Source organism: Anabas testudineus, chromosome 13 (genome assembly GCF_900324465.2).
Source record: "Anabas testudineus chromosome 13, fAnaTes1.2, whole genome shotgun sequence".
Classification (NCBI taxonomy): domain Eukaryota; kingdom Metazoa; phylum Chordata; class Actinopteri; order Anabantiformes; family Anabantidae; genus Anabas; species Anabas testudineus.
Genome location: NC_046622.1, coordinates 21,245,798 through 21,266,834, shown reverse-complemented (window position 1 = coordinate 21,266,834; position 21,037 = coordinate 21,245,798). Strand labels below are relative to the sequence as shown.

Sequence of the window (21,037 nt, the reverse complement as noted above, 5' to 3'; positions counted from 1 at the left end):
TTTCTCTCAGTCCAACAGATTGGGAGCAGAATAACCTTGCTTTGAGGCTGCTCTATGTTGGTGTTTTGACTGCCAAATATATTACTTTTACAGCGATGAAATAAAATAGACATCAAAACACTTCACATCACTTTCCCCTCATCTTCTGCGGCGTGTACAGAGAAGTTCCGGCACACTTGATGTCATTACAAACTTACACATTTCAGCTCTCGACATGACGATTATTTTCATTTGATGCTCACCATTATCTCTCACTTAACTTTTTTTTTTTTTTACTTAGATGGGAAACAACAGTTTGTGCATTAACAACTTGGCACAGTCTGTCTTCTGTCTATCTCACTTCCTGTGAAGCCTCAAAAGAACAACAAACTGATTATGAAGTAAACAGCTCATCATAACCAACCCAGAGTTATGCATGATTCTGCCCCTCAAGATTTATATCAACTGGCAAAGTTTGATGCCAGTGATGGAAAATACACTTGTTGATATAGTTTAATGGGTGCACCAAGCTTAATACAACAGTCCTGCAATAAATCCTCCTGTCTGGAAGGTTATAATGAGTATAAGTGTTTTAGAAAAGGGTTCATTCAAATGCATGGTCACTTTGGAGGCTGTAGTTTGTGGTGCAGTTGAACGTTAGCTTGCTCTCACTGATTTGATTAGGAGGAAATAAAAGAAAGACTTGTCGGTATAACATATTACAATGCTGAAACACATCAGACAAAAACTGATCTAATAGAACATTAGAATTGTCATAAAGGGAAGATTTGTTGCAGGACTGATGTATTTGAACGCATTAAAGGTAAAGGTTTACTGCAGCCATGCTGTGCGACATGGACCAAATCAACTTGCATCCAGCATCAACTTTGATGTCTGTACACTGTATGACAATCACATTTTCAGTGAGTTTTAACTTCCTGTAGATCCAGTCTGTTTTTTTTTTTACATATACAGTAGTAGTACTGGGTATGAATGGTGTTAAACCTCCCTTCGCCTTCCCTCTAATAAATGTCTCTCTGTTTTTGGCAAAAACTGACAAAAGCAAGTTGAAAAGTCACCCAGGCTAACCAGCTGCTTGCTGTAAACCTTTTATCACCCATTTACCTGTTAAGATCTGCTGCATGTGCTCCCGTTACTGTTGCAACAGTAAATCAACATGAATAAAAAAATAAAAAAAACATTAAGTTTGGGAGACAGATTGACATTTTCAGCGGAGGAGGTAGATAAGATAAAAAGCCTATTATTACATATCCAGACAATTCGTCTACACCACCAGCCTGACGAATAACAAAACTGTCAAAATAAAAATTGTGCCTTGATTTATATACTCCATCAGTTACACACTCATTAACTGTTGCTCTGTCTGCCCCTAGTGGCTAATAGGAGATCTGCAGTAAACACTGAACCATCACCTTGTGTTGACCTGCTTAATTTGGTTAATGCCTCCATCCTTTTTTACTATTTACTAATATTTTAGAACATTATGTTCATGCACATTAACATGCGCATTAAACGTATCTTGGATCTAAACTATAGACCTTTAATGGACTGCGGTGTGTACTTTCTGTTTTATCCATTACCTGCCTTTTGTGCTAAGCCTGAGCCCTGGCAGCAGAGTGGAATGAAATGGGTAGTTCATTGCATCAGACAGGTCTGAGGAGCTTTTCTCCACAGGAGGTTAATTTCTTATTGCTTGCTGCATTCACAGAGTTCATTTTGAATCATGTTAGTTTGGCTGTCTATTCCTATTATCACTATCTGAAAATGCAGCGCTTTTTTTCCCTCCACTTTGTAAATGTCAGAAAGCAATAGAGGTGTCTGACAACTCGGGCATGCAAATGTGCTTTTGATGTTTTCTTGGGGCTGTGGCTGAGAGCGTTGTTCGTACGCTGGTGTGAATCCGAGGCATTAAAACATATTCTCCATTCTCCTTACTCTTTTTTTTTTGTCTCCTGCCAGATAAATATAGCACAAGGTGACTTTTGATTCTCTTCCTCTTTCTCCGGGCAGACGGGAGGGGAAACAAAGCCAGGCTTTTTGTGTTGGGGGTTTTGGCGTGAGGTGTAAGTTACGATGACAAGGTCCAGGGCCTGTCTGTGGCTACAATGCGAGGGTACAGAGAGTGACTCAGATGCTTACAGCACTTTTATTCCTAGAGATACAGAACAGGAGCACTGAGCACACACTGGTCACATGGAACCTCAGATGGAGGGCTCTGATAAAGCTTAACCATAAACAGCATCCAGCGCGGCTCATCTCTCACTCTCTCTCCTCTCTGTTTAACTCCCCCTTTCTTCCTCCCCTCCTCCACCGCGCCTATATGTACTACTTGCCACTGTCTTACACTCTTCCTTTGTTTCTTTTCCTTCCTACCCTCTCCTATCTCACTACCTTCGTGGGCAGCAGAGCTTACAGCCCATCTGGCACTGGCTCACAGGGCCCACTCTGAGCAGGGGGAGATCAATAGTGACAAACACTGCACATAGCTCTTATATTAAAAGGATTAGACACGGCTGCAAACAGACAATCTACATGGCCTGTTCGCATATCTTTACACTGTGCATGTGTTGAAATGCTGCTGGTGCAGTGAGAAATTTAAATATTTGATAGCCTATAAAGATCCAGTCAGGGATGGTTGTATCCTATTTCAGATGTCTCTTACCTGCATTGTTTTTTTCTATGTTTTGTGAAGTCGAAGGTCAGAATCTGGCGACTGACAATGTGTCGGTGATCGAAGGGGAAACAGCCACCATCAGCTGCAGAGTGAAGAACAACGACGATTCTGTCATCCAGCTGCTCAACCCAAACAGACAGACCATCTACTTCAAAGACGTTAGACGTAAGTGTGGGTGCCTCCGACGAAATGTGAGCAATGATGTCTGAAACTTGCAGCAAGGTGGCTGAAAATGTCCTTTGAGAAATCTGTTTTTCCATCACAAACTATCGCACTTTGACAGTTGTCTATAACTGAAATCAAATTATTCTGCAGTCACGAGTATCTGGCTTCCTTTTTCATGCCAAGCATATTTCTGTCAGGAGTTAGGGAAATCTTTTTTATCATGTTTTTGTTTTTTTGTTTTGTTTTTTTAAATTGTGATCTTGTTTTCATAGATTTGGCCTTTCACATAAGTTCTTTTTTCCCTCTACTGAAAAATTTAGAGATATATGAAAGCTATCTGCTCAGTAATTCATGTCTGTGCTTTTGTAAAATCCATGTAATTCCCTAAAAAACTTCTTTCAGAATTCTCTTCTTCTTCTTTAAAATGAGCTTGTCAAGAAGGATCTCTTCGATTTGGCACTAATTATAAGGGAGATGATGGAAATACCAGCTTGTTATACTAATGTATTAGGTAAGAAAAGAACATTAGCTAAACAAGTCAGTACACACAGACACTGTCATTCAGATAATGAAATTTTCAGTAATGTAAATTTTACTATTCTCAGGAAAAAAAAACCCAGAGGAAATGACATTTCTTACATCTGTGTGCCTGTCTACATTTATCTTTCACTATATTTGTGAGATTGTTTTGCCAAAAACGAGCTGTTACAACATGTTTTTTTGCCCCTGAGTGTTTGTCTTTGTGTAAGTGTTAAACTTCAGGGCATCCTCTACTGAAGAACTCTCCCAGGTTTGACTTTACAAAGATGGTGTCAGATATCGCTATGAAATCGGCTCCAGTTTTCGCCTTGATTTTCCTGTGCAAACCTTATTCCATCTGTCCTTGACTTTTTGGCTCTTTTGCACAAGTCATTAAGCTCAGAATGCAGCAAGATTAATATGAGATAATTCACTGTTCTACCATAATGGGAATACTTTTGTGTCCTTGTCACTGTTAGATTTTACGATAATCTCTTAGATTAGGATATTGAACATTATGATTATGCATGAGCATATGGGCTACTTCTACTTTGAACCAAGTTTTTGCCTCAGCTTTTTTACTTGTTTGTATCTGGGATCTGAGCCAAGATTCAAGGTGAACGAGACTTACCCTTCATTTCAGTCTATATTGCATCCCAGCTGTTATTTCACAAGTCTAGGTAGCGAGGCGTGTGTTCTATTTTCTCACTCGCGAAGAGCATCAGGGGAGTTTGAGTACACATTTTCGTCATATTTGTACAAAATACCCAAAGCTGCCTGAGAATATGGCAGAGATGATGAAAAGCACGGGTCATGCTGTGCACTACATCTTAAAAATAATAAATCTGACACCAAGTAGTGGGGAAAAATTGGGGATATATTTTACTTTAGAAAAGCAACAAATAATAATTACTTCCTACACCGGGGTGACAGTCAATATTAGCTCTGTACTATTAAAGAAATCTTTCCACAAAGGTAAAACAACATCTGACTGTTCATTCTTTATTGAGCTGCTCCGTGTGGGCCTGTAAGCACGTCACTTTGTCTGCCTAAGTCAATCCGGTGCCATTGTCAATAACAAAACACAAACCTTTTTCTTCATCTGCAATTAGATCTGAATATATGGTGGATTTCTAAAGCTGCTGCTGCTGCTGTGTCTTTGTTTTCCTCATAATGGGGTGTAGCGAACCCCATGGAAGTGCTATTCTAGGCTCAGTTCCTAAAGGACCGCTGGTTCTGTGGGGACCCCCCTCAGCCAGTGGCATTGTTAACTGTCAACGGGGCCGCTCGACACAGTAGCAGATCTTTGTATACAAGAAAGTAAACAGCAGTGACACAGAGACACACCAGGAGCTACAAGAACAGCAGACACAGGCGAAGCGGCAGCCATAGAAACAGATGCACACAAATACCATAATGATAACAGCGTTACAGTACCAGTGAAGGCCAAATAAACAAATTTCTTTTGCAGCAAATAAAGATGAATTATGTCAAAGGTATAGAGGCTGAGCGGGGCTCGTTGGGATGAGCCATTTATTCAGCTAGATATATGCAAAATGACATGCAATTTGGCATAGTTGTCATCTGAAATGGGAAAAATGAGCTTTTATCAGTGAAGGTGGACCTCTGTGGATGGTGACGCAATATCACACCGTTATTTATTCACAACATCTTTCCTCTGGACTTTTCTGACATGATGTTACAAAGGTTTAAGGTTTAAAGAAAAATCTAAACCAAACCAAACAACATCATCATATTCTCATTTCCTGTAGGTCAAAGAGCCCCTGAAAGGTTCATTTAAAATCTTCATTATTACTCAACAGGATGAGAATGATGGTTAAATAAGTAAGGATCAAAGTTGAAATTTGGAGAGAAAATCTAAACTAACCTACCTCAGAAAGACAGTGCAGGGTTGTTTAACAGGATTTAATTAACCACCACAGTTTAATTTAAATGTTCTATATTCCATGCACCTACACTAGTTAACCTAAAACAAGCATGCAAGCCAAACAACTTTAAAAAAGGAAAGGAACACAGAAGGGAATAGAGATTGCTAAACTAATGCTTGTTTAGTGTTGTATGTTTACATTTGAGGTAAAATAACCAAAATGCTGCAGAATAGATAAAATACTTTAGCTGTACTGTACTCTTGACTTGGTATAAGCTACTCAGAATGATTGTTTCAAACTAAATCTTTTCAAGTGAACTATACTATCTATGTTCCGAATACATTTATTTTTTTACAATTTAGAAATGTTCAGTTTATGCAAACCATGGATTAAAACACCAAATAACAGCTATATGAATGCTTCAGAATTTCTGTTTCATTGATATACCCCCACATGGTTAAAATATGCTTTCAAGGCACTGAATGAACATGAAATATACTTTTACTGGCAGCATCACACTTTTTCCATGGCAGTTACCAGCAGGTAAGGATAAAAAGATTAATGGTCTTGGCTTTTCAGCTGCATTGGGTCAGTGAGGAGCAGAGTCCAAATTGCGTAAAGTAGGTGTAGTTTAGTGCACTTCTGCCTCCTCCTGGTGTAGTGGCTTTTTCAAAGTTGTTTTTGCCATTGCAATTGCCATTAACTCTAACTTGATAAAAACAAGTAAGAGGGCCATATGTTAATATCTAAGTAAACTAGTTTATGTAAGATATTCATATTTACAGTATACTTTTCAATGCATGCAAACATGTGAAATCCCTTTTTTTTCAACTGACAATCATTATAAAGCAAAACCAGTATACAGAAATTGCCCATATAAATATATTAATGATCCTGTAATTTAAAAGTTCACTGGCTTAAGGTAGAATAAACTGGATGCCTTTCTGTTTTGGACCTGTGGTCTGACGAACAAAAAAGCTGGATGCACTTTTTTAAGCAGCTAATGAAATAACTTATCACTTTAATATGCAGACATATTTTGGTGAAAACATGCCTAAACATTAGGTTAGAGGATTACATCCTCTGCCTCTACCATTCTCTTATGTAAGCAGTCAGACGATTATGAAACTGCTTTGTGTAAACTACCTTCTGCATCTCAGATGTGAAGGGTTTCCCTCCCTAGCAGGTGCTTCCACTCTCAAAGTGCATCAGTGTCATTGTTTCCCTTTGAGGAGAGACTTCCAAAGAGCTCTCAAATTATACCGGGGGATGAGGTTTCATGTTGACACTGCCCTGAGACCTTGGGTAATGATCGTGATGCTAAGTGTAAAGCCTGACGGGAATAACAAACTCCCTGCTCTTTAAACAGGGGCTGAACGGAGTTCGTTAGCTCGACAGATGCAGAGAGGACTTGATAAAGAAGGCAGGTCAAAACATCAAAAGGGCTCCCAATCAAATCCACCAAAGCTGTTTATGTAAAGGAGTGCTCAGGGACAAGGGCTGACCCAAATAAAAACAGAATAAAAACTGTGAGAGAGCTGGCTAACCTAGTTTGATGGCATTAAAGGAAAGTTTAGCCAATCTATACTGGCATTAGTATACAGATTCCTGGCTACTTCTGATTTAGACTTTAAGGCATCCAAGCCTCTCTACCTCTGTGCTGTGATTTAATTCATTATGTATGTTTGAATGCCTCCTCTTTTTCTGGAATATATGAGTTTGATCCATCCATCCATGACCAGCAGCAGCCCATTTTAAGAGTTCCTAGCTTGTTAGGAGTCCTCATGAGCACTCTTCACACTTTCCTGTCTTTGCGAGTGCTCTGTGGACTGTAAAGCTACTTTATAAATCAACTTGTATGAATCATTTTGAAACTCACTTTTCTTTTACTCAATTAAGGAGAGAGCCCACCAAAGGGCAGCACTCTCTTACTCCCTCCCCTGCAAATCTCGGCCTCATTCTCTCCTAGCTTCCCATCTGTCTTCTACCGTCCCCTGCTCTCATTCTCACCTGTCTCCACTTCCCATTTTCTTCTTTCCCTCTTCCTTCTCACTCCATGTCTCACGTTTATGTCCCTGTACTCTGTACCCTCACTGTCTCTGTCTCACATGTATCCCCACAGCTCTGAAGGACAGCCGGTTCCAGCTGGTGAATTTCTCTGACAACGAACTCCGGGTGTCTCTGTCCAATGTGTCACTCTCCGATGAGGGACGCTATGTGTGCCAGCTCTACACAGATCCTCCTCAGGAAGCCTACGCAGACATCACTGTCCTGGGTAGGTGTGAGGGTGCATGTGTGAACCTCACAAACACACACATATCACACCCCTGCCCACACACACACATACACACTCTTTTATTGTATTTCACTTCGTTATACATAGTGAATATAAAATAATAGTAATCTTTGATCCTGTTATCTTTAGCAACTGAAACAAAATGTCAGCCAATTAGGCTCTTGCAGTGCTCAACAGCATAACGAAAAGGAGCAGATGCTGAAACTGATGGCTCAGACCGCGTTGGTTTTGGCAGCTGTGTTGACTCTGTGAATCTCGGTGAATGTTGACTTGGCTGCTCCAAACGATTCCCTATTGAGAGTCAGCTGTGCCACACTTTGATGCTTTGGAGTGAAATTACTCTAGTTAAGCTTTATTATACATGCAGACATCCTGGGGGATTGAAAGGAATTAAAAGCACTTTAAAGTAATTACTCTAGTTGTACAATTGAAACCTAGCTGCAGTATTTCTGAACCAAGGGTTGCATTGAAGAGTCCTTGAAATAAACACCCTGCTGACTTCTTTTGCTTTCAAGTAACTGGAGTTCAGCAAGTTTGCTGTGATGATTAATGCAAGAGATGAGGGACAATTGTACTTTATCCTGTTTTGTGTAGATTTTACACCCACATAACCATAGATTGTAATTACATATGCTTATGTAACTTTGGCATTCTGGGTAAGATTTTATAATAAGGGTAGGAAACACATGCATAACCAATGCATGACTAATGATCATTTCATGCTTGAAAAAATAGATGTATCATAAATTCTTTTGGCTCACCTATAAAAAATGATTAAGTGACTATGAGTTTGTGTGATTAGTGCTCTGTGAGTTTGTCCACTAAAGGCTTTGTGCAGCTAGTCGCGGTCCCCAGAGGATGAGTCCTACTGATCCAGGCCACTTTTCCTCCAGCACCCCCATGTGACATTTATACTTCTGAGTAAAATAAACAATTAGATGGATCGTCATAACATTAAAAACAGGGATTCTCATTCTCACCCAGGGTTGACTGGGATTGGCTCTATGTGACAGATAGATAGATGAATGTATCACATGACAATGTAAAGGGGAGCACTTAGTGGAAGCAGCTGAGAATTAAACAGTAATTCTGTTTTCTAGACTCCCACAAAAAAAATCTAACTTTGATAAATATATGACATACTCTAGGGAACTCTAGTCCCAAGGTACAATCACATGAAGCAGAACCATGCCTGTTCTCATAGAGATATTAATTTATTTGTAATCCAAGTGTTTGTAAGCTGCATGAGACAGTAGTCTTTGTTTATGTCTCAGACACATCTTTTCAGAAACATTCAGCAGGTGCCAATTGGACAGACGTATTTACTAATGACACAATCTAATAGTGATTTGATGGTGAGAAACAGGCCTTATTTTTAAGTGTTACCAACTGTTTTTGTGCATAAATGGTGCCACGCTGGGGTCTTTCTCATCATTATCGTTGCTGTGGCTCAGTCCCACCAGGCAGCCCAATCATCGAGAGTCGCGACGATGTGGTCAGCGAGGGGAATGAGACGGAGCTCACCTGCACAGCCATGGGCAGCAAGCCAGCTGCGTCCATCAGATGGATGAAAGGGGAGGAAGAACTGACAGGTCAGTGGAATAACAGCCTCCCTCTGTTTGCTTCACATGCTCCATGCCTGTCCACTTTCAGTACAAGTCCTCGTCAGTGGGGGCTCTTCCTCTGCGAACAAAATGTAGTTTTCCTAAAAAATATGAATGTGTGTTTTACTGATTATATTGACTGACAAGCTAATCATGCCTGGCACATAGAGTGGGACAGTGAACTCTTTAACTGCTTTTTTACAAACTCGTGTGTCCATGAGCCTGAACTTGTTTGCTCAGCTGAAGTATGTGATGATCAAACCATGCATCCACAGCTGCAATCCAAGCTCATGTTATGTTACTCATAAATCTTACAAACCATTTGCCTTTAAGCTACTTTCATACTGTAAGTTTAATTTAGAAGATTCTTGTTTAGATTGGATATTTATCATCAACATTTAATTTACTGTGACCAAAGAGCTGCTGTGTTTTTAAAACTTGACGACTCTAAATCTTTTGTATTTACTTTAAATCATCTATACATGGTAAACATGGTTATGAACTCATGCGTGCACATTTCATCTTCATTTCCTTGCCTTCAGCCGACTGCAGGCTGTTGCAGAGAGGGGTATATAATCTGGGGTGGTGAAAAATCCTTATTACCTCTCAGTTATGATTAGGGGTCATCAATTATTCATTACACACTTATTGTACAGCAAGGGGAGATATTAATTTTAGTCATATCATATTTACACAGAGTGGATATCTCTGGGCTTGTTGTCAAATTATATATGTATTAGAATGGAGAGGATTCATTTGGCTTGTTGAGAGATGAAATATTTAGACAAGAGCGAATCTGAAGCTAAATGCCATCTGTGCCTCCAGTGTTCCCTACAGGAGTCGAAGTCAATTTCTGTTTATGAGTTGTCGAGTGTTGTGTAGGGGAAGGCGAGACAACAGGATGGTTAGATCAGCGAAATGCCACTGACACGCTGAGCAGGGCTAATCCATAGTGGCAGTGGAAACATAAAGAGAGCCAGAGAGTCACGTCCTCCTGTACCCCAGGAAACACAAATCACTACTCATTATGGACGTGCTAAACAATTCATTAGCTCCTGCACATATTGAGATTAAAAGGCACACATCACACTGGTTTTATAGAATCTGTCTGATCATGTTTGTCTTACGTCTGAGTGCAGGCAAGACAGGGGTAATGGCAAGAAAGAAATCTGCTGGCTAATTTAAACACAATTTCAAATTGGCTGAATTGGTTTTGCAAGCATTTATCATGCTGGCAGGTACGGGACTGATGGTCTCCGGCCTGAGAGAGACTCAACACACAAGGTGGCAAAATGCTTGTTAGCATAAATGACAGCTGCAGTATAATTTAAATGTGGTGGAGCCGGGCGCTCAGCTGCTACTGCTGCTGAAGTACAGGAGGAGATTTGTTCCATCGGACAGCTGCATCTAAATTATGTGTTTTTAAACTGTTGTATGTGATCATGTGTGACAGCATGCAGGAGATTTAATCAGAATTTTGAACAGTTTGCAGATTTAGTATTTTCTAAAATTCAGTAAGAAATATTCTGGGTTGATTGGGTGGAAAACAGCTTGAAATGTAATTGTTGTTCATGCTAATTGTTATGTATTTTTTTATTGTAAAAAAAAAAAACAAGAAAAGAAAGAAAAAGCCCTTTAAAGTTGCAATTCAACTTTGAAAGATTTTGGATTAGAGCAGCAATACAGCTGGGTAAGAAGTGAACACGTAAAGATCTCCTCTTACTATATAATGCTATGTGATATTCTAAAATGTTCTAATTAACATTAATAATCCACACTTTTTACTTATTTACTTTTTAAGAAGAGAAGTTGATGCTTCTTTAGTGAATAAAACTTTCTGACATCTGAGGAAGTTTGATGAAAAGCTATGTTACACAAAGCCAATCTGCAGACAATCTATTATGTTATATGCATCATTTTCTAATATTTTATAAAACTATAAGAGCTTTTTAATCAATCAGTGATCAAATTCATATTGGTAATGTATAATGGCTCCACTTTATAAGCCAATGAAACATTTTTGCTGGTTTTCCAGTTGTGGGAAATCTTTCTTGTTACTAACTTTCAAATTCATCAAGATTTTCTACAACCTAGCCACCTGAAAATGTATTCTGTTAATGTTTTATTCTACCTCCAGTGATCTTTTTTTTTTACTAAGCAATGTATTAATAAACCCCAGTAATTTGTTTTCTAAAAGGTGCCTTGTTACTAACAGATACTGCATTACTGCATTACTCAGGTTTGAAATCACACTCACATTAACCACTCATAATAGAAATTCTGATGATACAGATACTGTATTATCTAATAATTTAGCAAGTTAAGCATTTGTGTTATGTTACACAGTCATTTTAACTTGCTAACAGTAATACCAGTGCTGCTTTACTGTTGAAGCAGCGCTCAAACAGCTTGATCAGTGGCTGCTGTGCAGGCAGAAGTCTCGGGTTAGAAACTGACTGAAAGAAAATGTCACCCTGAAAAGAGGCTATGCTTGATTGCGCTGGGATTGATCAGTGGTTGATGCTCACAAGAGCGTTTGATTTGACATCTCTCTGCAACACTCAAATCTTCCCCGCATTCAGATTCGAGTCCTTCCACGACCTGATCCACAGTTGTTTTCCTCATCTGGGCTTGGATGACACTGATAATTGACAAGCGTTGGTTGGCCTGTACAATGATAATGACTCTGTCTGTATGAGTCTGATGTTCAAAACATGACTGAGCTTTCAGAAGTTTTCTCATATTAAAAGGATTTTGTAAGAACCACTACTGAGAGTAATGAATATTATACTAATGATACTAGAAGTCAAATTAAAGGCTCTTTTTTCATGACAGCGCAGAGACAAATACCAGCAATGCTATTTACCTGACCTTGAAATGTGTGCTGCCTGTCTCTCTGGTACTGTATAATGCGTGGTGCAGGGGTCAAATGAGAGGCACAACATCATGGGACTTTCATGTAGGCAAGGGAGTACAGGACAGGAGGGAGCTATTAGAGTTGACTTTGCCCAGAAGCAGCTGTGTTTTGTTTTTTTTTAGCACAAAATCAGCAGTGACGGTACTGTTGTCCACAAACAAGCCACTGAGGGGAGTGCATGTCACATCAAACATTAACCAACTGTGATCAGATGTTTGGCGTCTTTTCATTAATCTATATTTTCATTGTACACAAAATCCTTCCTTACGGCCCAATACTGCAAAACTCCAGCAGTGATGGCGAGGCCTAAAGTTAGTTATTAATGAACACATTAATAGTCAGATAACAATAATGCCTTACCCCCTCAGGTCTCTGCCTCCTGTACACTGTTGATTTCCTCGAACATTAAATAACTTGAACTTAAACATTGGTTATCAAAATGTGAGCTATGCTGTGTTTTTACACACGTGTTACATTAGATGTTCTACATTCTGTAATGTCTTTACTCATTTTGGCTTTTTTTCTATTTAGGTGTTAATAAACACACTGTTTGCCAGCCAGTACTGTTTAACATCTGATTAAATATGTGTAAAAATAGCAACATAATCACAGTTTCTAAATGAAAGCCATTCATTTTTTATGCCTTCTCATCACACTGTCACACACGTTCCTGCTGTTGTTATGATTATGTTACTGTTATCACCGACTTCCTTTGTCCGGTTGTCAGACTGCCTGCTCTCTCACTGCACTTGCAGAGCGGCCAGATTTAATGCCCACCAGCGCATTGACCACTTACCAATCCCAGTACTTTAAATTTTATGTAGGCAGGTCTTGGGTGGGTGGGTGTGTGTTACATGAGGTTAATATCCATCAAGAGGCCACATATGTGTGTATTGGTGATCATCAACTGCGGAACAACAGTGTTTTGCCCTCTCTGAGTCCAGTCAGGCTCCCCTGTGACAAGGCTGAAATGGAAGTGTGCTGCAGGTCAGAGTGGGGCTGTAATTATTTCCTCACTTCATTAAGTGCGAGTAAACCATCACACTCAGCACTGCAGCTAATGCGATGCCCCTGTGGCATTGTAATGCTCTCTAAATGAATGCCCCTCTGACAGCCTAGGGCCTAGTGGGCAGCAGATTACTGCAGGGTTAGCCCCAACAATGCTCAGCCCTCAAGCTGCAGAAGCATTCATTATCAGGCTTATATGACCCAGGCGCTCCTCGCTGCTCTCGAAGGCCTCGAGCCTGTACGAATCCTCTAAAGTCTCGTTCAGGCACCATATCTCTGAATCGTAAATTAAATGTAAATGCCATTTGAAAGCACACCACTTTGACAGGTAATGTACTCATAATAGCTTTGACTGTTTGCTCATTATGGTCACTGCAGGTCAGTGGTGTGCCAGGATTTCAGATTTGTTTTGGAGCTGTTAACTTTTTCCCCCTCTCGTGCTTGTGATGTGTTTCTAGGTGAGGCAACAGTTGAGGAGCTATATGACAGGATGTTTGCAGTCACCAGCCGGGTAAGATTTTCTGTCACCAAAGAGGATGATGGAGTGCCAGTGGACTGCATCATTGACCACCCAGCAGTAAAGGACCTGCTGGCTCAAAGACACTTGGAAGTGCTATGTAAGTGACCTAAAACTGTACTTTTTAAGCTTAGAAATAGACCAAGGCCCAAAAGGCAGCACAGGGGTTGTCTCTTGCTTGGGGTAGCTGGGCCTTTAAGTACATTTTGGTGGGCCAGTGGAATTTGTTGACATCATACATATACTGTGAACAACTCAAAGTACGCACCAGGCACAACCCACTAATTTTTAATAATCATACATCATGTTCCAAAAAAAAATATCGGAACAACTAGCACACACTGCTGACAGGATCCTTTGAAGGTGATTAGAAGCACATTTACAGTATGCTGCTTGGCTCAGAGACTTTGTTAGTTTGTTGAGGAAAGGTCACTGGATTTGCCTTAACTGACCTTCTCAGCTCTAGGAAGTAGACTTACAGGCTGGTTTTGAACATAGAAAGATTGTTGGCACAAACTCTTAACTTAATATGACATTTTCCTCTATCAAAAAGAAGTTTGATATTGGTTAATAAGCATAATCTTAATCTTAAGAGAAAATATTTACGTGTCAATTACGTGTATTAATGATTGACTGAATGGGCCTTTCGGGCACAGTGGCCACCTGAACCAGAGCCTCTGTTTAAAATGACAAAAGCCAATAAAGTCAATAAAGGGGAAAAAACTACAAAAAGGGAACAAAATGATCATAAATAGACACAAATGGCCCAAAAAGACATGAACATTACCCAGAAACAAACACACAAAAAGGACCACAGGGAGATGTAAAATGACCAAAGTATAAAGCCAAATAACCCAAAATTACTACAAAGATACACAAAATGCCCACAAAGAGATGAAAATTACTACAGACATGTAAATTGAATTCAGGGGGACATAAAAATACAAAAGGACAAGAGACAAAAAGAGAGTCAAAATGACTGCATACATAAAAGACAACAGGAAGATGGCAAAACAGCTACAAACCCCATTTTACAGAAAAGTTGGGACTAAAATGTGTGATTTCTTAGTTTGCTTAAAACTTTATCTGACAAATGTAGAAGGACAATATTTTCACTGACAAAGACAAAATAAGATGTTTATGAAATATTTAAGTAACATTGTTTTGGATGATTTCAAAATGAGCACAGAGTAAAGAAACATTCAGTGGTCTTTATGGGTTTGTACATTTCAGCATAGTGAACCCAACACCACAGCTGGGTGGGCTCAGGTGTAGTTTATCCCAGTACCACTCCCAGCTGCGGTGAACATGACTGCTGCACGAGGTGTGTGTCAGCAGGATTAATAGACTGGGTGCAGGTAGTCTTTACGATGCTTGGCAGAAATATGTCCCACATTAACTCTCAGCGTATCCTGTCATGTGCTTATAGCCGTGGGATACAGTGACCGTAAGCAAAAAACACATTTTTCAAATGATGTTGAGGTGTTCTTTAAATGGTGCATTGATTGAAGAGGCAATACGAGCGGCCTTACACTGTTAAACATCAAAGAAAGGTTAAGGTACCCTTTTGTAGTCTGTGTAGAATATTAATTTTTTTCCAGGTAGACAACTGTTTTGTCTGACCTTTCAAGGAAAAAGAAAAAGCTTGACTGGAACTGCTTGACATTTTGGCAATCTTTGACTAGCATTGATAAGAGGAACAAAAAAAATCTTTTTTTGCTCTGAGGTACTGCAGAATGACTGGACGTCCACTGAGCCCATAGGGATAATCATTTCCTCCTGTGCTATGTTTCACTCTTGGCTGTTTTGCTTTCATTTACAAATCTCTTAGCCCATCACCTTAGAATCTATCAACCATTTAACTTCACTACTCCAGCTTCAGGTACTATATGAAAAAAAAGGCTGTCGAGTCATAACTCGACACCGGATCATTGTCATTTTTATTTCCAGATAAACCAGAAGTGAAGATTGTTGTGACATATCCTGAAGGTTTAACCAGAGAGGGTGACAATCTGGATTTGACGTGTATCGCAGAAGGAAAACCACAGTGAGTAGTCGTGCTGATGGATGCACTTCAAAACTTTAACACATTTCTTTTAAGTTTCAGGCTTGACACTGTATATTCCCTTTCTGCCAGTCCATGCACACCCTTAACCTTTACATTTCAATGTTGCATTTGAATGTTATCAGTTGTTAGCATGCTGTATAAAGTACATCATTAGGCAGGGCCTGCCGATGGCCCTCTTCGGATGATCTCAGATTTGACCTTTTCTTCAGATTTCCAGTGTAGATAGACAGTGCCTGAGTGATGTGTGTGTTATATGTGTTTTCCAGACCCCACAGGATTAACTGGCTGAGAGTAGACGAAGATGTGCCGCCTCACGCTGTGGTCGCCGGCTCTGAGCTTTACATCGAGAACCTCAACAAGTCCTACAACGGCACCTATCGCTGTGTGGCATCCAATGCTGTGGGAGAGGCCTACGACGACTACATCCTCTATGTGTATGGTAGGTATTATGCCTCAATATACAGATCAAACTTGAAGTTAAATTCCTCCGTTTTCACCAGGATTTATACTGCTCATGTACTGACTTAACTGCCTACAATAGCTTTGGAAGTTGGGGGATTGTTTTTGCATTGATAAGGATTTACCACAGCATTTGTACAACAAACAGATTCACAGTTATATATGGATGTACGCCATTATTGAGAGAAACAAAGGGCTTAAAATCACAGAAGTGTGGCTGCAGTTGACAAATCCACAGCGCTACAAATTTATGTTGAAGATTTGAGCTGCCGCTGTACTATTAATGCATGATGAGCTTGAATCATAAGGAGAAGAAAGTAATGGATAAAGTGGCTGTTGACTTAAAACTGGTACATTACAAATCCAGGAAGTGAAATTTAATATCGTAGCTTTGTGTTTTTGAAATAAGTGTGCAGCAGAGTAGGAGCTAAATCAGGTGGAGCAGCGACCTCCCTCGCTGAAACCAGTTCTTCACTCCACCTTCTAATCTGGCCTTTCAGAACAACTACAGATAGGTTGATTTTAATCATGGTCATAGAGGCTGTTGTACAACCTAAGTTTGATATAACATGACCTATACATTCACTGAACTCTCCAACTACAATTGTGTTTCTGTTTTGGGCTTGTGGCACTTTCCTTCGCTTCTCCCATTCAGTAAAACAGTTTCAATGTCATTTCAATTACAATGTCAGAGCTTCCTCATTCAGAGCTGCTTTTCTACTTGACCGATACTTCACCATCAGTCTCTTGATGGGCAGCTGAAAACAAAAAAGGGTCAACACCAATCAGCAGAACTAGAGATAATAGCTTTTTTTATTCACCAATCCCAGGCTTCTTTCCTGTCAAAACCTGGCGCTTACATTACCCATAATGCAAGTTAACCGCTGATATTGCAGTCAAAGATTCTTATGCGTCGTCTATCGTCCGCTAGCCTCGTGCAGAGAGGACCTGACTACAAAAGTCTGGTAAGCTCATTTCTTTCTAACTCCGCACCACCAGATTTTTACATTTGCAGTCCTCAGCCATAACCAGTGCTGAGACAAGTAAAAAGCTATTAAATTTTCAATTCACTTTTTTCCCACATATTTTAATACAGTAGCTATACACAAGCCTGTAACCAGGCTTTGTTGTGTACAATCTGTGGACTCCCTCTTTAAATCTTATCTGCTTGAAGGACATCATTTTACAACTGAATTTGATTCCTTTTAATTATTAATATTACTACATGAATATCTGTTATATGTATCTTATAACTATATTTTTATAGGATTGCTATAAAGCGCATCAGTTGTTTTATGTCTGTGTCTTGAAATGTGCCACAATATTACATCACATCACTACATCACAATCCCTTTGGGGGCAATGTACAGGGCAATTTGGATAAGTTGAAATCACTGTCCAGCTAGAACAATTTTGCCAACATACATCATACATTCATACATCAAACCATCATAAGACTGTGGACTACGACTAGATTATTGGCTGTGATTATTTAACTTCATTTTCTATAATCAAGTTGGGCTCCGGTGCTGTTGACTAACGTCAACGTGGATGGAATGTCAGTGTGTTCAGCGGGCAGCGAGTAAAGGGCAATAGAGGCACCATCTCTCCTAGGATATGACTTTAAATGCCATGTATTGCTTGTTTCCCTTGGTTTGAACCTTTTCTCTCTGTTCCTTCTTCTCCTTGCTTCAAAACGACTGTTAGTCAAGGCACACTTGACTAACTCTATCAATGTTTGTTGCAATATGCAAAAGCCCGAACATGTAAAATAAATAAACAAATACAAATACACGTATTATCGATATTGTCAGGGAATTTACTTGGCTGGAATCACACTGACCTGGAAAAGTTTAAACTTTGTTCCAAACAACCTAACTGTTTAAAGGTGCACCAGGCATCTCTGCACTTCAGTACCCAAGTGGGAACAGCAGGAGGGAGCTGTTTGAAGTTTTGAAAGCAAGAAGGACTTCATCGTTTAGAAATCATGTACCATGATGCTAGTGAAGTACACACTCGTCGGACCTTAATTTCCTATTTTTGGTGGCCGGCAGGGGTGATGAGGACGAGGGGGAAATAAATTTGCAGCAGATGCAGTCATTGTTGGTGAGTTTAGCTTTCTCTCCTCAGAGCATTTGCTCCCTGCTGCATAGAAGAGCATTTTGTATTTATCTCCTAACTTTCAATTTGTTTCTGCTTCTGTGCCAAATACCTTGTCTGCTCAAACCTAGCGATAAGCTTGATTCTGTTGTTTAGCCTTTAAAGTAACATGTACACCAAATTTCATCCTGCCCAGTGTGTATTCATATGTTCAAATTCAGTGCAGGTTATGATGGCTGCTTGTATGGTTCTGGCATGAGGAATAGTAAAATCACTTCGTGTTGCTTGTCCATCAGACATATTGATGAAATATTTATATTTGGAAGTCTTCAGTATCCAAGATTCATGAGCTAAGGCTCAGAACCTAAGGCCCCGTCCACTCAAAAATGTTTCACTTATTTTTACTGCACTCGAGTGAACTTCACTGTGCAGAATGATGTATGTGCAGAGCTTGACACCACAAGACTGTTTTCATGTGATGAGGGGAGAAACTTTCTCTGTGCTCCAGTGAAATCTTAGTTTTACATAAGTATGGTCCAGTATGTAACTTCTCCTGCACTGCAGATACAATTTTAATGAAATTTTCTGAAGCCGTATTATGCATCATTTCTTATTTTTACTCTGAGACTCTACTGAAATTGCTCAGGATGATTTACAATTCCACATGCTGTTTATTTTACTTATAATGGGACTTTATGGATTACCTCTTCTGAACCAATGTTGCAAGCAGTTTTTTCGTTTTATATTTTTTTGTGAAATAATAATGTGCAGATTACAGCTCAATAACAGGATAATAACAGGCAATATTTGGAAATGACAAGGTAATAGCAGGGTAATAAAGCTAGGCAATGATAAAGTAATAGATTAATATCTTAATAATAAAACACTGAAAGTAAATATCTGGAAACTCATGTTGTTTCTGTGTAATAACCATGAAAGAGCTGTGAAATGCAAAACTTCTTGTTTTTACTTCATTTTTTGTGATCTTAAAATTAATTAAACCAAACACCAAGAGCTTGTTAATGGTAACAACATTATAGAATCAAATCTGTATGTGTAAGAAAACTGGGCGACAATTACATTGCTTAGACTGGCAACCAACATCTCCGCTGACTTTTCTAATATACTAAATGGAGAATATCAGCTTTTGCCCTCTGGCAGATGTTTAAGAGTCCCGAGTTCAAAAACAACTCGTTGAAAGAACATTGTTGATCAGTCTATTCTGTTGCTCAGTCAACTGTAATATCAGTATTTATTCTGTCTCACTGTAAGATTTGGATTGCTGGGTGTGGGTGTCCTTTGTGTTGGGCTTGTGTTTTTTTGATGTAGCTGTGCTGTGATGAAGGTTCACCTGATCTTAGCTATAGTAATTATACCTGGAAACACACATGGTATGTGGTTACCTTCTCATTATATCAATATTAGCCCTCTATTACCTTTTTATTATTGGACACTACCTAGCTATTACCCTGTTATTACCTTACTGTAACGTTCTCCCAAAATAACCACATTAGACTGAAATTATTACAGGGATTTTGAAGAGAAATGAGCAAAACACACACATGAACAGCATACTCTGCATCCAAGTGGCATGACCAAACATTTTTCATGGCTGGTAGCAGAAACATAGTAAATAATTACAAAATCATTTCCTCATGTGCATTTGGATCTTGAGGGGAATCATCTTTTTATTTATGTGTGAATCTACATGAATTATGTTTGCAGTAAATAGCTGGTCTGAGTCCCTTGAATCACCTAGAGCCATAGTATTCCACAGAAACCCATTTTTTAATGAATACACAGTTGTGATGATATTCAGAACCTGCAGTATCCTCAGAAATGCCTATGAGAGGATACTTTTCCTGCTAATAGTTTTAGCGAGGTGTGAGAAGTCTTACTGTTTAGAGATGTATGTCTTACAAACACTGCCACACTCTCTCAGTTAAACACATCTAAATTGTATGGTATGGTGTGAAGCATGCCATTATATCTGATTCATCACACACTGATCAAATTGTCAGGTTTGAACATGTGCCCCAAAGCAGGCACATCAGACAAGTCACGGTGCGGCGTGTTATGCTAAAAGTCGAGCTGCCGTTGACGACGGCCTCATTGTGGATTTTGTGAGAGAGTCGATTGCAGGTTTCAAGCTGGTGATATTGTTTTGATTATTGCTCAGTCTGCTTGTTTAGGTCCTGTTGACAGCCATGACCTGGGTGTCAAAAACCAGCAGTGTAACATTTTTTATTTGTCCAGCTGATGAGCAAATGTTTATGGCAGCTGCTGAAAATGTGCATCTGTGAAAATAAATGCATTTATAATGGTGTTCGCGTCAACGCCATTTCACCAATTGTAGGGCAAGCGGTGAATAGGATGATAATGGAGGGACAAGGTCTTGGGCAGAGGCGGCACAAAACCTGTCAAAGTCAGAAGAAATGAAGAAAAACAGGGTGTGTTGCGGGTTCAGGAAAACTGGAGGTTTTTCTTTTTTTGTTTCCATTTTGTTAAAGTAACCTGGGACTGAATTTCTACACCCTTAAACTTTTAAACTTGTGAAATCACTGCCTCCTGAATGGTTTAGTGGAAACAGGTTGTTGATGTTTGAATTTGCAGGTTGAATAACCATGTGAGATTTAGCAATGCCTGTGCTCCAAACACAGCAGGACTTCACTAATCCAAATTTCTTAGGTACAAAGCGTTCACCGGAGCACTGGTATTCATTTTTCATTGCAGAAATATTTCCAGTTGCTTGAAAAAAAACCCCAAAAACCCGCTGTACTCGCAGTTAATGGAAAATATACAAATTCTCACATCATGATAT

The 21,037-nt window shown here is 39.5% G+C and overlaps 1 protein-coding gene across 2 annotated transcripts in view; it reads left to right on the top strand.

Moving 5' to 3' along the window:
• The window catches only part of cadm1b (cell adhesion molecule 1b), a 132,430-nt gene that overhangs the window by 95,155 nt on the left and 16,238 nt on the right, over positions 1–21,037 (top strand). For both annotated transcript variants that reach the window (XM_026341381.1, XM_026341372.1), the window contains 6 exons: positions 2,693–2,839; positions 7,370–7,522; positions 8,998–9,135; positions 13,531–13,689; positions 15,540–15,636; positions 15,924–16,096. In XM_026341381.1, coding sequence (XP_026197166.1) covers positions 2,693–2,839; positions 7,370–7,522; positions 8,998–9,135; positions 13,531–13,689; positions 15,540–15,636; positions 15,924–16,096 — 867 coding nt within the window. The remainder of the gene's footprint in view (positions 1–2,692; positions 2,840–7,369; positions 7,523–8,997; positions 9,136–13,530; positions 13,690–15,539; positions 15,637–15,923; positions 16,097–21,037) is intronic.